Below are 26,283 nucleotides of genomic sequence, written 5' to 3'. Positions count from 1 at the left end.
GAACCAGGAGGAAGCTTAGGACTGTCCTGTCACATGACGACCACCCCCTGCACTGCACTTTTGTTAGAAGTGGAAGGAGCAAACGTCTCCTGTTACCAAGGTGCTCTACAGAGAGATTCAGGAGGTCTTTTGTTCCTGCAGCAGCTAGGCTTTTTAATCATGACTGCTGATTTGATTTGATTTGATTTGATTGTATTACTGCACATTGCTCATTTGCACATCATAGTATTGTTATGTATTCCCTGTTTTAACCTTCTATTTTTACTGTGGTAGTGGACCACACTCCCCCTGTGACTATGCTTGTTTTATGTTGTTACTGTATTCCTGTTTTGTATGTTGTACAGACTATGGTGGCAAACCAGTTTCCCCATTGGGGATCAATAAAGTAAATCATCATCAATCATCATCGAAGACATCTTCAGCTTTCCAGCAGACCTCTAGTCCTTCCAGACGACCTGGTGGTTGAGATGCTGGAGCAGGTACAGCACCACCTGGTGGTCATGTTTGCCCACCTGCTCAGAGACAAGGAGGACGCTCAGCGCTGCAGCCAGACACTAGAGTATATCTCCTGTTTAGGCAGAAGCCACCTTGGTGATTGTGTTTATCTGAAAGGTGTTTTAGGGGTGGAATAGCTGTTCATTCTCCCTCTGAGTAGATGGACAGGGGAGGGCTCTGTGAAGTCAGTACCAGCACAGGTCCCAGGTCCCAGTACCTGTGTACCTGAGTACCCACTGCTGGGTATCAGCAAATCTAATGTCCTTCCACACATCTGGTCATTACTACATTAGAACAGAACTAATAGATCCAGTCATTATATATAATTAGCCTGGCTCTGCCCTCCTACGTACTTCCGCTCAATTTGGATTTTGCTTCTGTACTAGGTCTGGGAGCTCGGCTCTGAAGTCGGTTTCCAGAAACACGTTTTTTGTAGGTCCAATCAGCGAACAGAGGGAGTGGCTGAGAACGATGACGTTAATGTCGTGCACTTGTTTGAGTAGTTCAGTAATGGCGTCGGAGAAAGATGCGAGCGAAACTATTCTGCAGTTGTGGCAACGCTGCCGAATATAGGTTAAAGCCGGAGCAAGAACATTCCTTGCTGAGTTTTGTTGGTGGCCATGTGGCCCTCCTCCCCACGGGGTTCAGGAAAAGTTTGATTTTCCAGCTACGGCAGCTAGCTCCGTTACAGTAGTGGTGAAGGAGTTGGCTAAGGCGAACGCTTGCGATTGGTTATGGCAAATCAGAGTGGCTCTGGGCGGATCCATAGTTTTAAACTTCAACAGAGGACTCGCCTTCAAGGAAGTTAACGTTTGTCAATGGAGAGATCCCAGACCCTCTGTACAAATGAAATGTACGAGGGTCTGGTTAGGACCAGGCTAATATATAATGCCTCTACAAAGATATTTGAACGGTAATATATTTCCCCCCCACCCCTCCAGCCGACCTCCCGTTAGATATTTAAATACACATGATTAGGCTAAGCCTCCTTTCAAAACTCACATGCACAGTTTATTGACATGTTGGAGGTATGACATCACCCACCAGTACTACATCCTAACTTCTCATAGAAGCAGCAGATGACAGAGACCCAGTATGAGGGCCGAGGCCCAACTCCAACACCTTCATACTGGATGTGACACATGTAGGATCATCTGTTACCTGAGTGGACTGGTTGACAAGTTAATCGTAACAATAACTACATAATAATGTGTTCATTTAACAGATGTTTTTATTTAAAGCAACGTACAGGGTGACATGTGAACCAGCGACCTGTGAGTCAAATGCAGATCACCCACCAGGTCATCAACCATCAGATTCTCAAACTGCACTTTAACATCCTTCATGAGTGACCAACAGAGCAGAGAGGGGGTATCTTCCTCCTGCATGTTCTACCATCATCATCATCATCATCATCATCATCATCATCAACCAGGTTCATTTCCTCAGGGAACAGCAACATGAAACCTGACCACTGCAGTTCAGAGGAGTGGGACTACAACTACCTCACACCTCACTTGGATGACATCACAGACACAGACACCTCTGATTGGCAGATCTTTAGGTCAGGGTGTTTGGCATCACCAGTTTTTCCAATATCAAAGCATGGGTAGAGTTTCTCAGTGAAGGAGTCTTTATAAGTGTGGATGTGAGTCATGTCTTCAGGGTCGTAGAAGGACACCTCCCCCCTGTCCCAGTCCAGCTGAACTCTGATCCTCTGGAGTCTCCTCTTCAGAGGGAGAGTCTTACCCAGGACATCAGTGTACTCACCCCTCCTCTGCTCTATACACCAGACTCCATCCTCTGGGGATACATAACGCTCCCCCTTCCTGTCTGCTGACTCTCTGGCCACACCTATATTCCAGACAGGATGGTCCCCCACCTCCACCTCCCAGCTGTGCTTCCCTGAGCTGAACCCCTCAGAACCAAGAACAGTGGTGTACTTGGTGTTCCTCTCTGGGTTGTCAGGGAGCTGCTGCTTTGAGCCTGACTGTCTAACAGTGGTCAGATCCTCAGATAGAGAGAGACAGGAAGGTGCAGTGTTGGGGTCCAGAATGACAGGAGTGAAGCTGACCACCCCCCTCATCTTCTCCCACACTCTGAAGGTCAGGTTGCCGAGGTGTTTGGCCACGTCTATCAGCGCTCCTGAGACCAGCTGTGGATCCGGCAGTGTGACCTGGGCTCTGGAACAAATGTTCATGATCAGTGTTGATGAGGGTAGAGATTAAAAGTGAAACAAATAAAAGATTAATTATAAATTCACATACTTCTTCTCTGTGATTCTGAAGTGCTGAATGAACAGAAAAGAGCAATGATAAACATTGTTATCAAAACCATGTATCAGATTAGCATGAATTGTCAACTGAAACACATCCTTACCTGCAGGAATGACACATCATCTGCATTTAGCTCCTGCTTTATGGCTTTAATTGTGTCTGAAAGTGAGGCCATCTCTCTATTTATTCCCTCAATCTTTTCTTTCATTGTCTCACTCTTCTCTTTGCCCTCTCTCCTCAGAGCTGCAGTCCTGGCCTGTTCTTCTTCATGTAGAAACTGGTGAAGCTTGTTGAACTTCTCCTTTATCTGCTTCTCTGTGTTTAGTGTCTGGGTCTGTTAGAGTCAGAAAATACCTCACATAAGCATTTTATCATTCGTTTTTTCATAATAAACAAATCTTTACTGATCGATTCAAAGCCCTTTGATCACATCATTGGCTAACATGTACTGTACTGTACCTCAATGTGTTCTGCAATCTTTTCACACGTTAGTTTAACTTCATTACAGTCCTCTAGCTTCTTTTCTAAGGGCTTCAGGGCAGTCTGGATTTCTTCCTGAAATGATACATGACATACATTTACAAACATAATCTATAATGAATCAGAAAATAGAGATTGTAAGTTATTGTGCAGTGGCAACAGAAACGAAAAATATTTTACACAGGTATCATGCATTAAAGGACACTTTAACCACTTCAAAAGTGTCCTTGTATTTGATCAAAAAAAAAACATGTTCATCTGACTTCTTCCTCTCACCCTGTGATCCTGGGCAGCTTCATCTACTGGGACACAGGTGTGAGATCTGTGTTTCCTGGAGGTCTGACACACCAAGCAGACGGGTTCTTTATCCTCCCGACAGAACAGCTTCATCTTCTCACTGTGCAGACTGCAGAGCACAGACTCTCTGACGACACCAGACACTGTCTTAGACTCCTCTGAGGGTTTGCTACACACCACCTCCTCCTCTCCTTTCCTCTCTTCAGATGATCCTGCTTTCTGTCTCCCAGCAAATGAGTCAGCTAAATCCTTCAATGAAAAGTTAATATCTGGAAACTCTTTAGAAAACTTTCTCTTACAGACTGGACAGTTCTTGTTTTTAGCCTGATCCCAGAACTTAGTCAGACAGCTGGAGCAGAAGCTGTGGTGGCAGCCCAGAGACACAGGATCTCTGAAAATCTCTGAGCAGACGAGACAGTTCAAGTAACTCTCAAATTTCTCAGCCATGGTTTCTGAAAAATGCTGCTTCTAATATTGAAATATAGCCTACTGCAGAGTATACTTATCTTGTAATTCTGACCAGAACAATTGAGTTTCCTCTTTACCTTTTTAAAAGTTCACACCCTGTAATGGCGTCTTGCTTCGTTGTTGGAAATCGACTTTCAATTTCAGTTCACTAGTTCATCCCCTTCCTATGTTCCTTACCTTTAACTCCTTCTCACTCCTCTAGATGGCGCTGTAGGACTGCAGGATGTCTGAAGAAGCTATCGTGTCATGGTAAGGTAGGAAAGGTTTTCAACAGTGATAGATTAATCACAGGATGGATTTCGGAATGTCTTCACTTAAGTTATCAATATTTCAGACTGCATGAACAAGTCAAATAAAGAGATTTCAAAGAGTAAGCTATTCATATTGTAGGTGTGTCGGTGTGGTGTTCACCGTTTAGTGTAATCATTTGAAAGTTTAAACAACTACAAAAACTATACATCATAATACCCAACAGTAGAATAAAGGACATCCCTAAGCTGTTGAGTTAAATTTTGCTTGGGAACTTGCAATTTGTTTCAGTGTTAAAATGCTGAAACAAGTTACAATGTGAACATTGTGAAATTGATGTTTCACTGGCCTCGAGTATTGTTTGAGGTGCGTGTGACCACTACAGAAGTATTATTGTGGTTGTTCTATATGTATGCATATTTAGCATCCGTCGTATTTAAGTCAGGAAATGTCATTGTTGAAGGGTTTACATTCAAGAGTGACGAAAGCAGTACAAATAACAGTTAATTTTCCTCACAAACACATCAGAATATTTACTGAAATTCTTATCCTAAATAGATTCATTCCAAACAAAACAGTTAATTTAGACCCTCCTTAATTTACCTCCCCCCCCCCCCCCCCCCCCCCCCCCCCCCGGACCCCAGAGCAGACTGTACCTGAGTAGCACACAATTATTACAGCAACACCAGCTGGTCATGTGACCTACAATAGTACAGTACAGTACGGGTCAGCAGTCGACAGTCCTTGGCGGTGCCGCCCTTGATTTAACAGGTGTGCCGTTACACTTTTCACAATTGGGTTTTAATCAATCCACAAACATAATCAAGCCTGTTACACAGGTCATGTACCTGTAATTAATCCTGGCAACAGCCACACAAAGATGATTCATCAGTCTGGCGACCACCTGCCCACTACCATCCAGTCTCCACCTATTCACAGGTCCACGTGGGAGTCAGCACCATCCATCTCAGTGGGATCTGAGGATCTGCAGACGTTTCGGCGTTCAAGTCGTCCACTCAGAGCATCATCCAGCAATGGGCCGACCCCCAGACCAGGTGTGTCCGTGCGTGTCCCTTTAAGAGAACTCTCCAGTACTAACCAGAGTCCAGGATGCTAATTCAAGTCACAGTCTAAGCAAATCCAAATCCAGGACGGCGTTGTTCCTTCCCAATAATAGCCAATGAGAGTGTAGGATGTCAGAAAAGTGATAATTAGAGTTCCACTCTAATGACAGCCAATCGGAATCCAGGGTCAACAGACACTAATACTGTCAGTCTCTCCCTCTTAATCAACTGGACTGGTCCCAGCACTTACAGAGGCTAAAGTGTTTGAATGTGCAAGTAGTCTGTGTGTGTGCGTGTGTGCCTGTGTGTGTGTGTGTGTGTGGTCGGGCTACCACAGTGTCCATGGGGGCTGTTTGAGAGGGAAGGAGGCCAGTGAGGACACATTGACAGGAATGGAGATCACAGCCCAGGGCAGGGCTTGTCTTTGGAGGGACCTTCTGATCATCAATCTAGGAGAGAGACAAACACAATAACTAGAGGGCGAAGCGATAGGCAGAGTGTCGGAGGATGAGGGAGAGAGAAGGAGAGGTCAAGGACAATAGATTGGCCGGGCCGGATGTTAGTTTTCCCCACAGGATCATAATGACTCTTATTGAAAGACGTGTTGCTCTTGTTGGTTTGTTGTAACAGTCTTAAAATGATTGTACTCGCTGTGAAATGTATTACTGTTGCTTGCTTTTTCCACAGGTACACTCTTGCACTTTTAAGGTTTTTGCTGTTTAATTGTAACTTGTCTAACAACATGCTCTTATTGTTCTTCCCTATGGGACTTATTTGGTTACGCAATATATGCTTCATGTTTGGCTACCCGCAACGATTGGGGCTATCTCGTTGTTATGATCAGTGACCTATGCACTTTCGTGAAACTCTCTCTTGGAAGTCGCTTTGGATAAAAGTGTCTGCTAAATGCATCAATGTAAGGACAACAGCGAGCCAGCGAGCCAGCGAGCCAGCGAGGAAGCGAGCCAGCGAGGAAGCGAGCCAGCGAGGAAGCGAGCCAGCGAGGAAGCGAGCCAGCGAGCCAGTGAGCAGGATCCCTTACCCATCCCGCCCCAGCAGGAACAGAGCGGGTATGCTGGGCTTGGCTGTGCTTCCATCCGTGATCATGTCCAGGAACTGGCTGTCGTTGTCCGCCGCGTCGTCCGCTATGAGCACGGCTGCGCCCCCGGCCTCCTCCACGGCTCGGGCCTTGTGGACAAAGGAGCAGCCCCTGCACACGGACACACGGCAGGGTGAGAGACTGGGAGCCGTCAGGCAGAGGAGGCACGTGAGTTATGGAGACGGCCTTTTCTCCGATGGATCGACGCATCACAAAGACAGACACAAACACACACGATGACCCCCCACAAACACACACGACTTCTTTCAGGAGAGAGTTCAGGTTCAGTCAGTGCATCACAAGACACACATCATTACCCCCTCTCCAGGAGGATCACTTGTCCGTGAATCAGTCCTCTGTTCCGGAGCTCTGAACATCCATCGGCTGGTTCTGCTGGCACCAAGTAGATCTCATCATAAGAAGACACCTGCGGAGCAGGGGAGAGAGATTGAGAGAGTGAGCAAGAAGAGAGTGAAACGGGGGGAGAGAGAGAGAGAGAGAGAGAGAGAGATAAAGGGATGAGGGGAGATCAAGGAAGACTTGTTGGCTTGGCTGCTTTCTCACACTCACAAAGTCTCCTCCAAAATCCTTGGCGGGCGCAGCACTGAAGATGTAGCCTATGTCCTCAGGGCTGATCACTCGGAAATATAACAACTCGTTGACCCCAAGACCTGGACATGCAGAGGGGAATGGGAATGTGTGAGTTATAGGGGGGTTCATTTGTATTTTTTACACTTTAAGATGTTGATTTGACTGTGTTTGCTGTTGGGATAGAGGTTCGGAACCATGTAGAAATATTTATGAGATATAGACTGTGGCGCTAGATAACTTGTATTGCACTTCTGGTGAGCTCACTGTAATGCAAGGCTCATTTGTGATTAAGGTATAATGCCTACAGTATTATTTTTTTTTAAACAACCGTACTGTTAGCCAACTCTTGATGAAGTGCGAAATAAGAAGTCTCAAACATGGTTGTGGTGACGTAAAAGTCATGCGACCGTAGTGTAGTTCGTTCATAGACAGCTACGTTACCTTTGAATTTCTGGCAATTATAATTACGCTTCAAAACTCATACAACGTTATGTAAATAGGTGAGGATTATCTTTCTGAACAAAACGTGTAGGTATCATAAACGTATGTTCGCTACAGAGTTTATTTTCAGCAATAATCCAAAAGACAATGGAAAAATCCCATATGGCTTTTTGTCGAGAGAAATGCAACACTCACTTCCGGGTCGGCCTACAATAAAACGTCATCCCTGCGACACTATATATGCAATTGAGTTTAGACTATGTACGATACATGGCATACTGAGTACTGCTTAATAGCCAGGGAGCTATTGACGGAAGGAGCTAAGAAATCGTAACAATGCCAGCTGAATTATCTTGAATTGCAAGCTAACTAGCTAATTCTTGTGTAAGATGAACAGTTTCAGTAGCCCACTGACCACAGTCAGCACTAGCTAGCTATTTAGGCTACATATCCAGCTAGCAAGTCAGATAAAAGGTTCTCTCACCTGAGACGCAACACCAATGTATAAAGACATTGCCAAGATATATGCACCAGCAAAGTCTCATGAGCTCCATTGTAGTTACAACGTTAATTAAGTATTTTCAGTTGGTCAATGATAATAATTCATACGACTTCATCAGAAAGATATCTCCGAAGGTTTATAGTATACGTAGGCGGGTCTTGACAATGGCACATCTACAGCGATTGGTTAACGAGAATGCGTTCCCGATTCTGTATGGACAAATCTTAAAGCCCGTCTCCTAACAGCCAAAGCCATTCAATAACACTTGCAAGTGGTAGTAGTACCCTATGAGCGGTACACGTTGACAGGACAAAGCACACAAATGAACATGAAGAAAAGCAGCGCACCTTTGTTCATATATTATTAATTTATTTCGTCAATTATCAGCCTCTCTCAACTGATTGCGTTCACACCATTAATTAGGCCCACCAGTTCCAAATACAGAAATAATCAGTAGCCTAGATATTAGATAAATAATAAACCTTTTTTAACACGAACTGTATTGTGTAAGTGTGTATAGGTAGGCAACAATATATTTGAATATAGGCCTATAGGCTAGCGTAAAGCATCAATGAGGGTGGGCCTAGCAGCAGGTGAAATAACACAAAAATTGTAAATGCATCAAAGACTAACTGAGATATATCTTGTCTGGAATCAGATAAAACTAAAGGGGATGCTATTTGGAGGAAACAGACTAGGTTACAGCTGTAACCGGACATTCTACTCAAACACAAGTAAGAGTCAGACTATAATAAGTTTTTTCAGCCTTGGGATCAAGACACATGTATTATCTAAGGTTAACAAACAACAATAAAGCATGCAAAAATAATTTTTGCTTCCCGCAGCTGTCAGTTGTCTGCCATGGTAATTGGCACCAAAACAGCGTTGTCATGGGCCAAATTTCTTCTTTTACTTTTCTTTGTCTTGTTTTTGCAGCAGGTCGTTCGATCATTCGATTTACAACCCCTTTTCCTCTTTTCTTCGTGTTTAAAATGCACCTGTCAATCAAAGTGTAGATGTAAAGATTTCATTCGCTCTGTTCATACGTGCGTCTGAGGTTGCGGCGCTTCGTGCATGTGTTCTGCGAATGAGTAAACTTCCTTACAAAGACACAGTTTGCATCAAATCTAGGCAAATAACAAAGGCAACTAAACTCATATAGTGTGACATATACAGTAACTAGTGTACATTAGATATGTTGCAAGAATGTAGTCCTAGTCCTACAGTATCAAGGCTATGTAAGATTATGAAAGTAGTCCTACAATATCGATGTAAGAATATGAATATATAGTGCTACTCCTGTATACCTGTACTGTATACAGTATCTAATGTCACATGAGGGGTACTGCTGCTGGTATTTGGTAGTCTTGTGAAATTAATAAACAGGCTGTTAGGATTTGCTTATAACCACACAGACCGTGTAATCTGGGAATAGGCTACAACTTGTTTCCAGAGACCCATGATTGTAGTGAGATTGAATTTCTTGGCTTTGAGCACGAATATATTTTTATAATCATTTAGGATAACAACAAATGTGGTTCAGGGCAGCATGTTGGGATGGGATGACAGTTGTCTGTGGGTCATAAGAAACCAGCCAACTGTAATCCTTGCTGGTTGTTTATCTTAGTTTTGCTCTAACCCTATTCTAGTCGCGACGTGTGAACTGGGAAATGATGACTGAGATAAGGCAACCACAGGGGCACAGTGTAGTAGTTGACATCATATGCTTTTCAAGAAGGACAGGCCCTAATGATGAATACATTCACAAATAGCATTTCTAATATGGGGAAAAAGCACAGTGTGAAAATGCTGAAATAAGGTGTTGCACGCACATGTATATAAATAGACAAAACACACACTCGCACACAAATAAACAAGGAAACAGAAGTACAGGGCAGGAAACACAGAGGCTTTTAATAGCCAGATGATTTGTGACGCACAAGGGGGAGACCAAACCACCAGGTTACACCGAAACACCATAAGTCAGACAGCGCCACATCTCACACCACAACACTGTACTGTATATACTGGCTCGCTAACCTAACCAGGCTCTTCTCCATTGAAAGGACCCTGCAGTTCAAGACTATAGCCTAAATTGTCATTATATAAGAGAAATACCATGGTATTTCAAATAGATTATGGTTCACTACCACCTTAAACATTTTCTTTTGCGTTGAATAATATCTTAATTATAATGATAAACCCATTTCACAGTGTCTATAGGCCTACTGATGAATTACATGTACAAAAAACATAAATTAATTGATAGATAAATTAATATATAAATAGATTCACGTATAAATAGTTAAATAATATAGCAATTACGTTTTACAAAAGATAAATAAACAACCAATCATGGGGGTAAAGGGTGGTGAGTGTGCCAGCTGGAGGCACAGAGAGGGAGACGGGTGCGACAGGTGTGACAACGTCGAAGGACAGGGGTGAGGGTGACAGTGCTGAGATCCAGGGAGGAGATGGGGGAGGCAGGGGTGAGGATGCAGAAGGAGTGGGAGGCAGGGGTGAGTGTAACCGTACAGAGTGACAAGGGGAGACAGTGGAAGGAAAGGCCATGGACAGAGTCAAGGTCAGGGAGGAAATCTCTCAGTGGGTTACATTTTTCCAGGGGCTCCACTGGCTCCAGGTAGACTCGACGAAAGGGTCTCTGGAACGCACCCTCAGCTCACTCACCTCCCTCGGGATGAGGCCAGTGGTCGAACTCTCCACCTGCAGTGACAGGGAGAGAAAGTTATAGAGAGAGAGAAAAATAGATATATCGAGAGAGAGATAGTGAGGGAGGGAGACCGAGAGAAAGGGGGAAAGGAAAAATAAAAGAGATTAATTCATTAATCTATTAATCAATCGATTCATTAATTGATTCCACAGATCGGTGAATCTGATTTTGTGTGAGAGTATTTTCTAGACAGAGTGCATGTGTTTTTTGGTGCATGTCTGTGTTTCCGTACATAATGGAACAATGTATAGTATGCGTTTCTGTATCTAACGTCAGGATGTACAGTAGGATTGGTTGAGTACCTTTCCGTCGTCCTTTTTCCGGTACTCTATCTCGTGCTCCAGAGGGTAGAAGCTACTGGGCGTGGTCCAGGTGGGCGCAGGCTCCACTGTGACCTTTAACATCTTCTTCTCCACCCGACATTTCACCTTCTGTGGGCTATCAGGTTGAACTGCAAATATGCAAAGGACCCTCTGTCAGCGAGTCACAAACTCACAAATGCATCACTTCAGCCAGTTAGCGTACTTAGCTTCACCTGTGACGAAGGAGGGCTGAAAATGGTCTCAAACCCCTCAGGATTTCATCTCCACACGCACATGCACGCACGCACGTACACGAACACACAAGCACAAACTCCGCGCAAACGGCCCTACTCACCAATGTCCCTCAGGTAAAACTGCTTGGTCTCCCTGAAGTATGAGCGGCCGTCGATGGCCTCTGCGGTCACCAGCAAGGCGGTGCTCTCCTCAGCGTAGGCTGAGAAGGGGTGGAGGATGGTGAAGGTGTAGCCTCCCTCGAGTCCCTCGGGGTCTCTGGTATTGGGACTGACCCAGGAGCAGGAAGGCTTACCCTCCAAACTAGAGACATAAAAGGGAGGCAAATGATGATCGGTGAGACAGGTCCGTCCGTGTGGATGTGTACTGGTATGTACAGGATATGTTCTGTGTGCTGCGGTTGTTCTGGTACCAGTCAGGGCCCAGACCCAGGCGCAGGGCGGTGACCTCGCTGTTGCTCCAGGTGCAGGTGAAGGAGCAGTTGTAGGAACTGGCTCGGCAGCTTAGCTGAGACTCTGCGCACACAGACAACAGGGGCTTAGACAGGACATAGGGGCAAAACTGGAGGAAAAGGAATTGTATCAACACAGGAACCAGGCCAGTGACCGGGTGATACTGGCCAAAAGCAACAGAATCGACAGTATAGTAACCAGGTACAGGAGGGCGAGGTGTGACAGAGAGATAGAGGTACATCTTATTTGTATTGAACACAATGCAAGCCTTGAACATGCTTCTGTAGTAAAGTCTATGAAAATGATTAGAGATCAGAGAAATATGTAAAAGTAGATCACATAAACACGCACACACGCACACACACTTACCAGTGGTGTCTTCCTCCTCTTCCTCAGCATCCAGCAGCACGTATGAGGAGGACAGCTTGCCACCTTGGCCCCAGCAGCTGTACTCCCCCAGCAGGGGGCCACCCAGGTCCGAGAGCGTCAGGCTGTGCCCCTCCATGTCGTAATCGCTCTCGTCCAGGGGGTACGGGTCCGGGCCGCGCTCATGCGTCCATTTCACCTCACCTTCCAGCTCTGTCGGACAGTTCAGGGTGACGCTGCCTTCACGCTTGCCTACGACCACTGACACCACACACACACATACACACAAACAAATCGTTCGCCTGAGTGAGAGGGCATTCATAATCATGACGAGAGCAAAGTCACAAAAAGAATAGAATGTAGATCACACAATCACACACGCACACACACACGCGCACGCACGCACGCACACACACTTACAGTTGTCGGGGAAAGAGGTGAGTCCGTGGGCCCCATGTGTGCAGAGCAGTAGGAAGACCCATGGTCCTGAAATATTCTGAGGATGCCAGCCGAGAATGGACAAATAATACAATGCTGAATTAATGAAGCAGAAATTGATATTATTTACAAAAATACTGATGTTGTGTTTAATGCTATAAGAATGCTGAATTTGTTTTACTACTAGACACTAATTGCGCCAAAAAATCATCGATGATTGCCATCCCAGTTAAAGTATGCCATGTTTTAATCTAACAAGCGACTGTCTATCCTCCGGCTCTTTTTACCATGCTAAAGCAAACTTGCTATTCCAAGCTTCGACAGAGACAGATCAGCGATCAAGCGGACAGTTAGTTAAACTGTTAAAGTTTCTTCTGTTTTACATGACCCTAATAAGCAATGTGGGTGTCGCGGTTTTGCCCACCTCAAGCCTTCAATCTCACAACTGTGTGGGTGGGGGGGGGGGGGGGGGGGGGGGGGGGCGGTTTGGGGGTTTCGTTGCACAATTTGTATGACTGATATTTGGTATTATATCTGGTATTTGGGTAATGGCAGTGGGTGGTTATGGTTGTCGACAAGGAGAAAACTTAATGCAACACTTTTTTTCATCACCAGTAAACGGTCGCGACTGTTAAATACAACTATTACGTTGTAATAATCAGCCTACATTTCGTTTCCCAAAGCGTTGAAACTCAAGCGCCCATGTGCTGTACGATGTCAGGGGGTGGTTCATCGGCAAAATGACACAGAAGCTGAGCTGATTGACCAGATAGGAAATACAAGGTTATTCATTGTGCAGTCTAGGATGGCGTGTTGCAATCACTCCCTTTTGCATTTCTCATGAAAGTGTTGTTTGAATACGAAGGCAAAGATGCAAAAATGGTGAGTATCCACGGGAGGGGGGCGGCCTGAGGGGAGTCCCAGGGGTTTCCTTTGAACAGTGGTCGCTGGACAGCTAGCATGACGGCAACACCAATCATTTACATTAAAGTCTATGTCTTAGACGGAGCTTTGCAGTCTTCTGCCCGAACCACACACATATACACACATATTTGCATATATTGACAACATTCATTTATGTCATTGATGAGAGGCATGTTGGGAGTTAATAGCACCTCTCACTTCGTCAGAGGAGTGTACAGTGTAGAGTCATCTATTATTATTTAGTCACTTACTATCTAGTCATCTGTGGTTTGAGGTTTGGTATTCAATGGTGGTCCTTATGCCCCGCTGGTCTGTGTTACTTGGATAGCAGTATACACATCATGCATCATATAAAAAAATAACACCATAAATTTAAAAAAATTGACTGCGACCTAATTGCACTGGGGACAAATAACATTACATTTACACCTAGACATTTAGCAGACGCTCTTAACCAGAGCGACTTACAGTGAATACAGGGACATTCCCCTCCGAGGCAAGTAGGGTGAAGTGCCTTGCCCAAGGACACCTCATTTTGCACGGTAGGGAATTGAACCAGCAACCTTCGGATTACTAGCCCAATTCCCAAACCGCTCAGCCACCTGACCTGCTACCTATTTTTGAGATTCTTGTATTCCATAGCGTACAGAAATCAACGCAAACTGTAAGTAAAGGGACTGAGCTGAGCTAGCCAACCCCTATATGATTGAACACAATGTTCTTGAAGCTTACGTATGGCTGATCTACAGTGCCGTCTCCCCTCATTGAGTCATTGAGTTTTATGACGAGATGGTGTAACCGCAAGTAATTTCTTTGTCTGTGTTTAAAAACAGCATGGTTATCACTGAACTCTAGGGGACTGTCTGGAAATGTTACCAGAGAGTTTCAAGTGTGTTACCCTGTCCACACGTTCTATCTTTGTCATTCATGGTAGCAACCAATAAATTCAAAAAACAAATGATGCAGAGTAACTTGAGTCTCTACATGTCACAGGGAGAGTGCAGCGGGTGGGCCCAGTTGCAGTGACCGAAGCAGGATCACAAGAACAAGTGTTTGATACTCAGAAACAGGAACTCGAAGGGCACACGTTTAGACGTGGAAAGGATCCGACAAAGACTAACCACGGAAGGAACCGGAAAAACGCAGTCGGACCCAAGTAGACACAGGTGAGACCAACTAAAACAGACAAGCAAACTGAAAAACTCACCCAGGGACAGGGACAGGTAATCACAGACACAAAGAGAACACACAGGGGAACTGGGGCAAGGACGTGGGCATGACACTACAAGGCTCTGGTCCTTCAGTCACTGGAAAACAAACATTGTAGAAGTATTCTAGGTTTCATTTCCCTATACCAGGAACTAAAAAGAGAACCATCTCTCTTCCCCTATTAGTGTGTGTGGTTAACCAACCTTTTCTGTGTTTTTTTTTTTTTACAAATATCCAATTTAAACAAGTAGGCTATTCATACACTACAGTATCCATTGTGTATCAGGGCTGAAGAAGTATCTTATTGTGCCCAATTGCTGTGAAAGTACCAAGTCAATGAAGTCAATTACCAAATACAAGTTCAAGACCAAATCAAATATAAAAAGTATTTATTACAGATCAGGTGCAGGTGTCTGATCCACTCAAGTTGAGCATCTTAGAAGACTGGACCAAGAATACATAATGAAGTCAGGTCAGGGAGGGAGTCAGGTGGCTGAGCGGGTAGAGCATCGGGCTAGTAATCTGAAGGTTGCCAGTTCGATTCCCGGCCGCTGCACATGATGTTGTGTCCTTGGGCAAGGCACCTTACCCTAATTGCCTCGGGGAGAATGTCCCTGTACTTACTGTAAATTGCTCTGGATAAATTAATAAATGTAAATGAAGGACAGTTAAATAAAATCACAATATGAGAGGGGGGTGACAATCAACATAGCATCACAAGAATAGAAAGACGGTGCCACATTCATGGTGCATGTTAGCTTTTCTTTAGGCTTTAGATAGGGCTCCTAGAAACCGCCCCGACGTTCCATGTTCCCATGAGCTAATATAGCAAGGTAAAGATCAAACATTGTTTATTATATTCAGAACATACAAAACAGTATAAAAGTAATATAGTAATCATTATTTGTCATCTTTATTATTGTTAATTGATCAGTGGTCAGTGGCAGACCTTTTCAGGGCCAAGAGGGGGTGCACACCCACAATTGAAGGTGTGGGAGGATGTGTGTGTGTGTGTATTATTCACAAATGCTTTTTTTCAGTTGCTTGACAAATGTTGTTTGTGATAACGAGCCAGGCCACATAAAGCTATGCAGCTAATGATGAATATAAAGTTATGTCACATCAACGTTAACTCATGTCACCTGCATACCTCTCCCTTAATCACGTTAAATTAGGGAGTCAGGTGGCTGAGTGGTTAGGGAATTGGGCTAGTAATCTGAAGGTTGCTGGTTTCCTGGCTGTGCCCAATGACGTTGTGTCCTTGGGCAAGGCACTTCACCCTACTTGCCTTGGGGAGAATGTCCCTGTACTTACTGTACGTCGCTCTGGACAAAAGCGTCTGCTAAATAACTAAATGTAAATCTAAATTAAACGCTGTGGTACCGCGCTCCTTCACTGGGGTGAGAGAGAGATGTAAAAGCAGAGGCCAAGTACAAATGTGCCTCTAAGAAAAAAAATTAAAATAAACATTAAATAGGCCATAAGCACAGGGTGCTAATTTAAGAGTGCTGATTTGTCTTGGTCTTGTCTTGCTCTCGATACACTCTGGTCTTGGTCATGACTTGGTCTCGGTTTAGGTGGTCTTGACTACAACAGTGGGGTTGGCATGTGTGTCTGTGTGCTTATCTTTCTGCTTCATCACCCCACCACTTCATGTGGGAGTCCCATAGGGACCTGTGCTGAAACACCTTCTCTTTTCTATGTACACGATGGGGGAAGCCCTCACGAGTTCTATGTATGGTCTGGACTTCTTCTTTTACTACTCAAAATGTTAACTGTACAGGTATTAGTCAATGGACATCAGATCATTAGTAGCAGTATTTATAAAATAAGAAACTGAAGTTTATCAGTGTGTGATTCCTTAACTCTCATATTGACATTGTTTTCAACTCGCCGATATACAACAGCATAATAGAACTCCTGAAATTCCATTTAGGTTTTTTCTGGACTCACACATACACAAAAGCACCTACACACATAAGGCCATGCCAGTCATCTGAGAGAGATGATGCAGAACACACACACGGGCACACATTGGGCTTTTATAATAACTTAAACTAATCATCATTTTGATGACTCAGAAGAAGTCTATTAGGTGTCAGGGTTAGGGAGCACTGTTATCATGCAGCAGTTGGTGTGGTATATTAACTATATTAACCCTACTGACCAATGGTCAGGGTTAGGGAGCACTGTTATCATGCAGCAGTTGGTGTGGTATATTAACTATATTAACCCTACTGACCAATGGTCAGGGTTAGGGAGCACTGTTATCATGCAGCAGTTGGTGTGGTATATTAACTATATTAACCCTACTGACCAATGGTCAAAACCTTTTGCTTTCTGCATACTACATCTAACTGACATTCTTTACAATACGATATTACAGAGTTTATTTGATCAGAATCAGTTTTATTTGCCATGTAAGTTCACACAAACAACAAATTTACTGTGGCAGGAAAGGGACATATATTATAACCATACTATTGCATTTTCTTATAATGACACTACTTTTCTTTTTTTACTCTTGAAGCACACAAGGAACTGAACTTGGGCATTTTTGCCCTATTGTGTGGGTGTCTGTTAGACTAGGGCACCCTGGTATGTCTTAACAATCCCCCTGTACGGAGGGGCCGCTGGTTTCTGGAAGAGGATGAGAAGAGAAAGCAAAAGAGGAACGGTGGGTGTGAGACATGTGGGTAACCTCTCATCTGAGTGGTCATATTGAATGGACCCAAACACAAGGCCCACGCCAGTCCGGGATTCCCAGACACACAAGGACAACAGCGCGGAGGGAATACTCCTGGTTTACGGAACACAAACACATTGTTACTGTCACGCGCACACAGATCACGTTTGCATGAACTAGGCTCTTTCACTGATACTGATGTGTCAGGTTATTCCTTTTCCTGTGTGTGTTGTCACTAGAAAGTCTCTTTTTTCTCTTTCCATCCTTCTACTCTCTCTTCTCTCCTTCCAGCTCAGGTCAGGCCCCTCGCTGGTGGCAGGCATGTTGAGGCATCCATTTCCCAGACTAACAACCTCCACCTACCCAGATGTCAGAGGATTTGGATATTAGCTTCGTTTACATTTAATCTACAGGGCACTTTCCCAAAATGGTTTGCTGAATTTATATACAGTGTAACAAGGACCCTGCCAGAGTGGTGTGTGTATGACAACCAGTATAATGGAAAACGAAACAGTTCATCGCATTGTCAAGTTTAGCTGGTAGTCCTACAATGTAGTGGAAAAGCAGCAATATTCTAAATTCCAAACCATCAGACTGGTATGGTCAAAATACGTGAAAGCACGACATGGACAATCACAGCAATGTCACGTTAAATGTAAATCTTTATTACATAGATATATTTGATTCCACCGTACATGTTGTGGTGTTGGTGTTGAGTAACAGGAGAGACAACAGTGCTTTCTACACATCTCCCACAGTGCACTGGGAGAGCAGAAAAAGATCTCCCACAGTGCACTGGGAGAGCAGAAAAAGATCTCCCACAGTGCACTGGGAGAGCAGAACAACATCTCCCACAGTGCACTGGGAGAGCAGAACAAGACAGAAGTCCCCGGGGTAAGGCTTCGCTCATCTGGACCTAGAGGTGGAGAACAACCGCTGTCCAGGACGTGGTGAAAGACAAATGACAGTTCCAGCTCTTGGGACGCGAGTGTGGGGGAGGTTGGGGTATGACGCGCCGACGCAGGGTTCTCAGTTGGCCTCGTCCTTTGAGGCCTCGTCAAAGTTCTCCACCAGATCTAGAAAGAGACGGAGGGAAAGACGAGAACATCCGTTAGCTCGCTGCGTGGCGAGTGTGCGTGCATGCCTGGCTCGTAGACGGTGCCTGAATCCGAGCGGACGGTCAGAGGACGTGAACGTACCGGGGACCTCGTCGTCTTCATCCACCTCAGCAGCGACCATGGGGGCCATGCTGTCTCCGGCTGAGGACGCAATGACAGGAGTCAGGTGTGGGGAAAGTGTGTGGGTGAGACAGTAGAAAAGGGCATGGTTGTGTGACGGTTGTCAGAATTCATGAGATCATCAATTGTGTTTTTTCAGTCGATGGATCACTCAAGGAATCATCATCCAACTCTTATCATAAGTTATATTAGGTGAACACAAAAATGACCGTACAGCATTCATCAAACATTTCCTGGCGCACGACTGCAATGGCTTGAGATAAGTGACACACAAACGTCATTTGGTCAAGTAGGTGGTTAGGAATGAGGACACAATGACAGTCAGGTTTGGGAAACTGTGTGAGACAGCTGAAGCATGTCAGTGTGTGAGAGTGGCTTTCCATGCACAGACATGGTGAGAGAGTGTGTGTGTGAGAAGCGTGAGAGCTTACTTGGTTTAGGCAGGTTCTCCGCCAGTCTCCGGAGGCTGGTCAGGCTGTCGGCTCCCAGCTGGTTGAGGATGCTGGGGAGCATCTCGGTCAGCTGCTTGTTCTCTGCGTGGCCCGTGATGGTGAAGGTGTTGGCAGCCAGGGAGGCCTGCACCTTGGGGTTGTTGAAGTGGATGACCGTGCCCTGGTTGGTGAACATGTTCACCTGAGGGAAACCAAGACGTGACACGACATAAGGGGGGGGGGGGGGGGGGGGGCACTGGGAACCAGAGCGTAGGATAAAGGCTGATTCTGTAGTTTACTGAATGTATCAGATATGAGGTGTGTGTGTGTGGGGGGGGGGGGGGGGTACATTTAAAGCTCGTGGTCTACCTCCTCAATGCCAGAGATGTTGTTGACGCCCAGCTTCTTGAGGGAGAACTGCAGCTTCTTGTCGTCTGCCGATGCCGTTCTGTGCACCACCTTCTTCTTTCTGCGGGCAGAACCCTGGAGCAAAACCGCACGGGAAACATACTGAAATGCAACGACACTGACAGAGCACTTGATTCAATGACGAACAGGATATGATCACCTACCTTGCCGCCAATGCGGACTTGCGCCTGCAGTTTGGCGAGCTTCTCCTGGTTCATAATTGACTCCTTCATCTGAGGACAGGCGAATCATACATTCAACACTGACGCCATCTAACACATTCTAATGAACTATAGATTTTCGCAGAGAATGTTGTCAGAATTCATGAGATCATCAATTGTGTTTTTCAGTCGATGGATCACTCAAGGAATCATCATCCAACTCTTATGATAAGTTATGTTAAGTGTACACAAATTAAATGAGCGTACAGCGTTTATAAAACAATGGCTGGTGCAGGACTGCAATGGCTTGAGATAAGTAACGCACAAACGTAATTTGGTCGAGTACAGTAGGTAGGTGTTTAGGAATGCTCAGCTGCACGGCATGCAGTGCACGCCCCAATCATTCCAATTCCAAACAGTTAACTTTCGTTAAAGCAGCTAGTTATCTGTCCGATTAGCTGGCTAAAAATAATTTTTCTGATTATTACAGTAATACAATCCAATTTAAAAGACACGGCGGGTTACTCATTCCAATTGTACAAAAATATTCTAGCTAGCCGCCTACAGTAGCAAGTTAGTAAGGCTAACTGGGCCCCATTTATCGTTAAGGTCGAAAAACTAACGAATTTTGTCTCTTTATTTACATTTGATCAAACTGAGGAAATTACATGTTGTTCTCCTTTAATATTACAAAATAAAAACACGATCAATGGATTTCCTAAACTTTTACAGCTCGTTACCAACCTGGGAGTGTGTAAACACGCGGACCTACAGAACGAGGGGTGGAAGGAAAGAGGGAAAGGAAGGAAGTGACGAAATATTGAACGACCATGCCCCGGTAAAATGTGAGAAATTAAATCTACCTGCAACGAAATTACTACTCATATACATAAATACGTTACACGTCTGTTGTACATATATACAGCACACATTATAATGAAAGAAAAGACAACAACAGATTAAAGCAAAGAGTGGAAAATAAAGTTGCACAGATACAGGGTTGCCAGGTTTGAGTTGAGAGCGTTTCAACTGGAAAACATTAATAATAAAAATATTAGCCAAAGCAAACGAATACAACAATAGGAATGTCAAATAACGTACATAATCGTATGTATTTAATGTTTTTGGAGAGACTTAACTGCCTTTCACGACACTTAGACAATTATGTGGAACGTGCAAGACTTGCCTGGCAACCTTCTTTCACATGTCATGGCTGCCTCCGGTGTGCTGAGAGGCAACGTGTTAGCTAATTTGGAATATAAACTTTGGATTGCATTTAGCTAACAAGCATTGATCTGAGCCAGAATTGAAATACAGCAGCTATACACTTCTTCATACTTAAGGAACACCACCATATCAGGTAAACTACAGTTTGAAGCATCTCTGATTAGCAGGCGGCATGTCGCCTGCTGTGTAGCCATGCTTTAGTTCACGTAGCTAGCTAGCAAGCTGTTTGTATTTACCTAGAACAGATATAGTTTCAAGCGAACCAAAGTTAGATTCTATTATATTTTGTATGTTTCGAGACGTGATTTTAACCCATGTCAAACAACCTCTTTTCATTCAGGTGGCCGCCTCATCGTGTTTCAGATAAGTAAAAGCAATCAATAGATATGGCTTCATTCAAACCCACCAAAATTCAACAATACCCCAAGTTGGGCGAGAAAGTCACACAAGATACTTTGTATTGGAAAAACTATAAGGTACGTTTAGTACGATGTACGCAATCCCTACCTGGATGTTGATGTTGTTGGTGTATGTGGAGGGATTCCATTCTTACAGCAAGTCAAATCATCCTTGCCTGTTGTTGTGTTTCACAGTCCCCAGTCTTGATAAAGGAGTTTGGAGCGATCACAAACATTGATTGCTCCCCATTGGCACCTCACAACTATGCAGTGACAGCTTTCACAAGGGTAGGTCTTCTCCTCCACCCTGACATGACCATGTCATTCAACATCCCATCAGTCCTTCAGAACCAAGACTGTTGACAGGTGCCACCGTGAAACACAGTGACCCAGCGTCATACCTCAGCAGAACAGCCGGGGTCACAATTCTTCATACATTTTTTTTAATAAACAAAAACAGAATCTGATTTTTTTGCCACGGTTTTCCGGCCCTTTCTCTTCTCCCCGCTTCCCCTCCTCATCCTCTCTGCTCCTCCCTCCCCTCCCCCATCCAGATCCACATCTATGGGCCGTTCTCCCAGGAGCCCGTGAAGACCTTCACGCGGTTCAAAGACACGGCGTACTGCGGACGCTACCGGTCCGATGGCCAGATGCTGGTGGCCGGCTGCGAGGACTCGGTGGTGCGTCTCTTCGACGTCAGCGGCCGGGTGGCTCTGAGGATGTTTAAAGGGCACTCAAAGTAGGTCTGCCAGAGCCACGTGCCAAATGACGATGTGTTCTTGGGCAAGGCACCCTACTTGCCTCGGGGGGGGAATGTCCCTGTACTTACTGTAAGTCGCTCTGGATAAGAGCCTCTGCTAAATGTAAACAGTGAACTGAAACGGGCACCAGCGAAGGGGCGTCGTTCGATGTGGTGGCAGGGCGACGTCTGATTCTCTCGCGTTCCGCCTCCTCCCAGGGCTGTGCGCGTGACCGACTTCACCTCGGACCGCTACAAAATCCTCACCGGCTCGGACGACTACAGCTGCCGCCTGTGGGACATCCCCAACGCCGCCCAGCTGTGCTCCTATCAGGAGCACACGGACTACATCCGCTGTGGCGTCGCCAGCAAGCTCAGCCGAGACCTCTTCATCACGGGTCAGACTCTCACCTCAGGCTGCGGTTGTGGTTGCTTGCGTGTGTGTGTGTGTAAGACAGTGAGTGAGTGAGAGAGAGTGAGAGAAAGTGAGAGAGAGAGTGGGAGTGAGAGAGAGTGAGAGAGAGTGAGAGTGAGGGAGAGTGAGGGAGAGTGGAAAGAGAGAAAGGGGGGCAAAGAGAGAGAGAAATTGACTCTCTGTGTGCATGAGAGATACAGAGAGTGTGTGTGTGTGTGTGTGAGGGCAATTTCTGACTTGCAGTGTCCCCCCCCCCCCCCCCCCCCCCCCCCCCCCCCCCCCCCAGGCTCCTACGACCACACAATCCGAATGTTTGACGCGAGGACAGACAAGAGTGTGATGACCATGGACCACAGCCAGCCTGTGGAGAGTGTCCTCCTCTACCCCACAGAGGGACTCCTGGTCTCTGCAGGTGAACCCTAACACCGCACAAACCCAAACCATATGAATTAAACCAAACTGACAGGGTGATATCCAAAATCTTTGTTTGTAACCCTTCTGAAGTTGACCAACTGTGGCTTCCGATGGAGGTTGATGCCTGTTGTCGCTCCTCCTCCTCTCCACAGGGGGCCGCTACGTGAAGGTGTGGGACCTGTTGAAGGGAGGCCAGCCTCTCGTGTCTCTGAAGAACCATCACAAAACTGTGACCTGTCTGTGTCTCAGTAGCAACGGGGAGAGGCTGCTCTCTGCTTCTCTAGACAGGTGTGTGTGTGTGTGTGTACACTGGGATCCTTGTTGAGTAATGAGGTGTTGGGGGATCCATCGACCGAACAGTCCAGTGATGATCTCAGCTCCTCGGAGAGCTTGATTGAGCAACTGTTGGGAGTACAATCTGCTACAGGACCATTCATTCCCGTCGACTCAGCTCTGCCCCTGAACTGAAGCCGGCCTGTGTTCCTGTGAGCCCTCCTATGACATGATAATGTAAGACATGTGTGTGTGTGTGTTTCTGCCATCTCTCCAGGCACGTGAAGGTCTACAACACCACCAACTACAAAGTGGTTCACAACTTTGACTACGCGGCCTCCATCCTCAGCCTGGCCTTGACTGTAAGGATATGACGCCTCCCATCGTTCATGCTTTTCCAAGTTCCATTCCAGTCTCGTCAATAGATTGTTAACGTGTTTGCGCGCGTGCGTCTGTATCTGTCCACAGCCCGATGATCAGACTATTGTGGTGGGGATGACCAATGGCGTTCTGAGCGTCAAGCACAGGAAGAGCCCTGAGGAGAAACAGAAAGTGCCCGGCAAACAAAGGCGGAAGCCGACGTACCGCGTCTTTGTCAAGGGCAGGAATGTAGTCCCCAAACAGGTAACCCCTCAGTTGGCTGAGTGGTTAGGGAATCGGGCTAGTAATCAGAAGGTTGATGGTTCGAATCCCGGCCGTGCCAAATGACGTTGTGTCCTTGGGCAAGGCACTTCAGCCTCCTTGCCTCGGGGGAATGTCCCTGTACTTACTGTAAGTCGCTCTGGATAAGAGCGTCTGCTAAATGACTGTAATGTAATGTAACCCCTGACAACCCCCTTGGCTGGCTTGTCCTGGGAACACCAGAAGCAGTGGCTACTCCTCTGCCATCTTCACCTTGACTGGAAATTACTATTGCGTCTTGGGAAACGGTGGCTAGCTGAGTTACGAAACTTGTGGTGACAGGAGTTTTGTAATCAGCTAGGTCCGCCTTCGTTTGATAGAGTGGGAGGGGCCGGAAACATGCGTCAACCCCATTCGCTACCAGATGAACAGAATCGAAAACATGTATCGTTGTCATTTGAAAGATTCGAGCGTGGGAAAAGGAATGGATCGTTGAGTCGCCCCAGCCCTGCTGTTGATTCACGACTTCCAGAGTGTCACCGTAGATTTGTGATGACCTCCTGAGTCATAATAGCCACTGCTCATCCTCCTTATTAATGACACTGTCTATCCTGCTATTCAAACATTGAGTTTTGACACGTTTGTTCCTTGTCCTGTTTGTGATTACCCCCCCCCCCCCCTCACCACCACCTTTGCTTCCCTCCAGGATGACTACCTGGTCAGCCGGCCGGTCCAAATGCACCTGGCCAAGTATGACAAGCAGCTGAAGAAGTTCAGCGTGTCCAAAGCTCTGGACACCGCCCTGGAGGTAACTATGACTACCATGGGCTGCTGGGGAGGGACGAGGCCCAGAGGGGGTTGGAGGGACAAGTGCTAGTGCGGACACTGCCTGGTTCGATGGATGAGTCCGTAGTGAGGTTGCTGGGAGTGTGGAGGGATGGGTCAGAGGAGCGCGTGTCAAGATGTCACGAGTACTGTTGGATAGCGGGTTGGTAAATCTGCATTTCTTGCATTCATCTTGTGTGTGTCAGACATGGAGGAGACAGAAGAAGCCTGAGGTGACCGTGGCGATGATGAAGGAGCTGGACCGCAGAGGGAAGCTGAGGAATGCCCTCGCGGGGAGAGACGAAAACCAGCTCTCCCAGATCCTCCACTTCCTCATCGGGTAGGTAGAGCCACTCGGATCCCCATAAACCTGCTGACTGCGGGCATATTGTTTATACTAGGGCACAAAACAAACTATATGGGGGTGTAGCTCAGTGGTAGTGTCAGGATGTTCAAATCCCCCCCCCCGTACATTGATTTGGATGAGCAAAGTGAATTTGGGGCTCACATACGAATGCCCTCGTTTTCGAAAAAGAAGCAAACATCAAACCGCGGTATAACCGAGTTGGTCTGTTGTTTGAGTGTGCTGTGCGGTTGTCTTTCTGCAGGAACGTGGTTGATGTAAGGTTCGCCCCGGTTCTAGCGAACGTCACCGACATGGTCCTGGGTGAGTCTGACCACGGAGGCGTCCACGGTTGTCATGAATCCGTGACACATTCGGCGTGCTGTAACGCTTCATCTTTCAGTCTCTAACCAATGTTCAGTGTGTAACCTTTTCTGTCCATCTCTCTCTCTCTGTGTGTGTGTGTGTGTGTGTGTGTTTGTTTGTCGGTCCAGATATCTACCGGTCAGTGGCTGGGCAGTCCTCCATTGTGGACAGACAGATCTGTCGTCTGTCGGAGCTGGTGGAGAAGGAGGTAGACTACCAGCTGGAGCTGCTGGAGGTCCTGGGCATGCTGGACACTCTTTTCGCCTCCAGCCTCCCCAAGAAGGAGTTGCCTTGTCCAGGCAGCAGCAGGGCTAATGGGTTGGGCCAGATGGAGGTGGGGGCCCCAGGGCCACAGCTGCAGGCTGCCTGAGGCCCCTGGGGAAGACCGGAGAGCCACAGGAAGGCCTGTATGGTTCTGGAACTGATTCCACACGTGTTCTGGAACACGGGAGTACAACTGAATGAATGCGATGTTCCATTCTTGAAATCTGTCTTGGGTAGCTCACTATGGCAACGTGGATCTGTCTCACTGCAGTACAGCTGTTCCCTGTGGTGACTGATCCTTTTTTAAAGGAGAGTGAGAGGATGAGGTGGAGTGTGTGTATGTATATTCCACCCATTTTTATGGATGTAAAAAGATGGAATGAATTTTATTTGAATGTCAAAGCTAATGTTTCTTTATTCTCTGCTGTGTGTGTGCGTGCGCGTGTGACTAGGTGCATGTGTACATTTACTGATTGGTAGTTTGAGAGCATGTTATGCATCATTTCTATGTGCAGTTTTTATAAAGAAACAATGAAATGTTGAAATCGACTCCATTCCTCTATATTAAGTATACATTGGTGTCTGTATAACGATGTCTGTGATAAACAAATATTAAATGCAATACCATGAACTAGTGTAATAATGAGAGCACATGTAAAAGAGAGAGAAAAGGGAGACAATACAAAATATATATATTGAGGTACAAGTCATCGTGCCCAGAGGTCGTTGAGAGATTATTGATGTCAAAACAGCAGAGATGCTACACAGAGAACATCAAACTAGCGGGCGGAGCTTTGTGACAAACTGTCCAGACCGTTGTTGGTTCATCTTCATGGTT

The 26,283-nt window shown here is 45.9% G+C and overlaps 5 protein-coding genes across 6 annotated transcripts; 1 reads left to right on the top strand and 4 right to left on the bottom strand.

The window, feature by feature from the left end:
• Nucleotides 1-1,708: 1,708 nt before the first annotated feature.
• On the bottom strand, nucleotides 1,709-4,190 carry LOC124463882 (E3 ubiquitin-protein ligase TRIM35-like). 2 transcript variants are annotated; one of them, XM_047015681.1, is made up of 6 exons: nucleotides 4,094-4,172; nucleotides 3,528-3,949; nucleotides 3,231-3,326; nucleotides 2,875-3,105; nucleotides 2,763-2,785; nucleotides 1,709-2,678 (listed from the first exon to the last, which is right to left on the bottom strand). In XM_047015681.1, the coding sequence occupies exons 2-6, from the start codon at nucleotides 3,639-3,641 to the stop codon at nucleotides 2,009-2,011; spliced, it is 1,134 nt and encodes a 377-aa protein (XP_046871637.1). In that variant the 5' UTR covers nucleotides 3,642-3,949; nucleotides 4,094-4,172; the 3' UTR covers nucleotides 1,709-2,008. The 2 variants fall into 2 exon arrangements, with proteins under 2 accessions (XP_046871637.1, XP_046871636.1); XM_047015680.1 differs by having other exon boundaries at nucleotides 3,528-4,190.
• A 717-nt stretch (nucleotides 4,191-4,907) lies between these two features.
• Nucleotides 4,908-8,229, bottom strand: LOC124463889 (protease-associated domain-containing protein 1-like). The gene is made up of 5 exons (XM_047015690.1): nucleotides 7,945-8,229; nucleotides 6,999-7,099; nucleotides 6,746-6,855; nucleotides 6,372-6,539; nucleotides 4,908-5,778 (listed from the first exon to the last, which is right to left on the bottom strand). The coding sequence occupies exons 1-5, from the start codon at nucleotides 8,012-8,014 to the stop codon at nucleotides 5,658-5,660; spliced, it is 570 nt and encodes a 189-aa protein (XP_046871646.1). The 5' UTR covers nucleotides 8,015-8,229; the 3' UTR covers nucleotides 4,908-5,657.
• Nucleotides 8,230-8,314: 85 nt separating this feature from the next.
• Nucleotides 8,315-14,912, bottom strand: si:dkey-88e18.2 (interleukin-12 subunit beta). The gene is made up of 9 exons (XM_047015610.1): nucleotides 14,904-14,912; nucleotides 14,635-14,709; nucleotides 12,486-12,561; nucleotides 12,069-12,326; nucleotides 11,660-11,762; nucleotides 11,351-11,550; nucleotides 10,996-11,144; nucleotides 10,576-10,686; nucleotides 8,315-8,960 (listed from the first exon to the last, which is right to left on the bottom strand). The coding sequence occupies exons 1-9, from the start codon at nucleotides 14,910-14,912 to the stop codon at nucleotides 8,811-8,813; spliced, it is 1,131 nt and encodes a 376-aa protein (XP_046871566.1). The 3' UTR covers nucleotides 8,315-8,810.
• A 3,054-nt stretch (nucleotides 14,913-17,966) lies between these two features.
• Nucleotides 17,967-20,391, bottom strand: LOC124463890 (transcription factor BTF3-like). Its single transcript, XM_047015691.1, has 6 exons — nucleotides 20,305-20,391; nucleotides 19,564-19,632; nucleotides 19,361-19,474; nucleotides 18,992-19,193; nucleotides 18,522-18,581; nucleotides 17,967-18,398 (listed from the first exon to the last, which is right to left on the bottom strand). Exons 2-6 carry the CDS (start codon nucleotides 19,630-19,632, stop codon nucleotides 18,352-18,354), a joined length of 492 nt encoding a protein of 163 aa, XP_046871647.1. The 5' UTR covers nucleotides 20,305-20,391; the 3' UTR covers nucleotides 17,967-18,351.
• Nucleotides 20,392-20,759: 368 nt separating this feature from the next.
• utp15 (UTP15 small subunit processome component) lies at nucleotides 20,760-25,986 on the top strand. Its single transcript, XM_047015679.1, has 13 exons — nucleotides 20,760-20,920; nucleotides 21,128-21,263; nucleotides 21,381-21,473; nucleotides 21,740-21,924; nucleotides 22,144-22,322; nucleotides 22,626-22,751; nucleotides 22,906-23,041; nucleotides 23,304-23,388; nucleotides 23,495-23,650; nucleotides 24,354-24,455; nucleotides 24,679-24,812; nucleotides 25,081-25,139; nucleotides 25,310-25,986. The coding sequence occupies exons 2-13, from the start codon at nucleotides 21,174-21,176 to the stop codon at nucleotides 25,549-25,551; spliced, it is 1,587 nt and encodes a 528-aa protein (XP_046871635.1). The 5' UTR covers nucleotides 20,760-20,920; nucleotides 21,128-21,173; the 3' UTR covers nucleotides 25,552-25,986.
• Nucleotides 25,987-26,283: the final 297 nt, after the last annotated feature.

This window comes from Hypomesus transpacificus, unplaced genomic scaffold (assembly GCF_021917145.1).
Source record: "Hypomesus transpacificus isolate Combined female unplaced genomic scaffold, fHypTra1 scaffold_31, whole genome shotgun sequence".
Lineage (NCBI taxonomy): Eukaryota > Metazoa > Chordata > Actinopteri > Osmeriformes > Osmeridae > Hypomesus > Hypomesus transpacificus.
The sequence above is the reverse complement of the archived record's forward strand: the minus strand, read 5'-3'. Positions and strand labels throughout refer to the sequence as shown.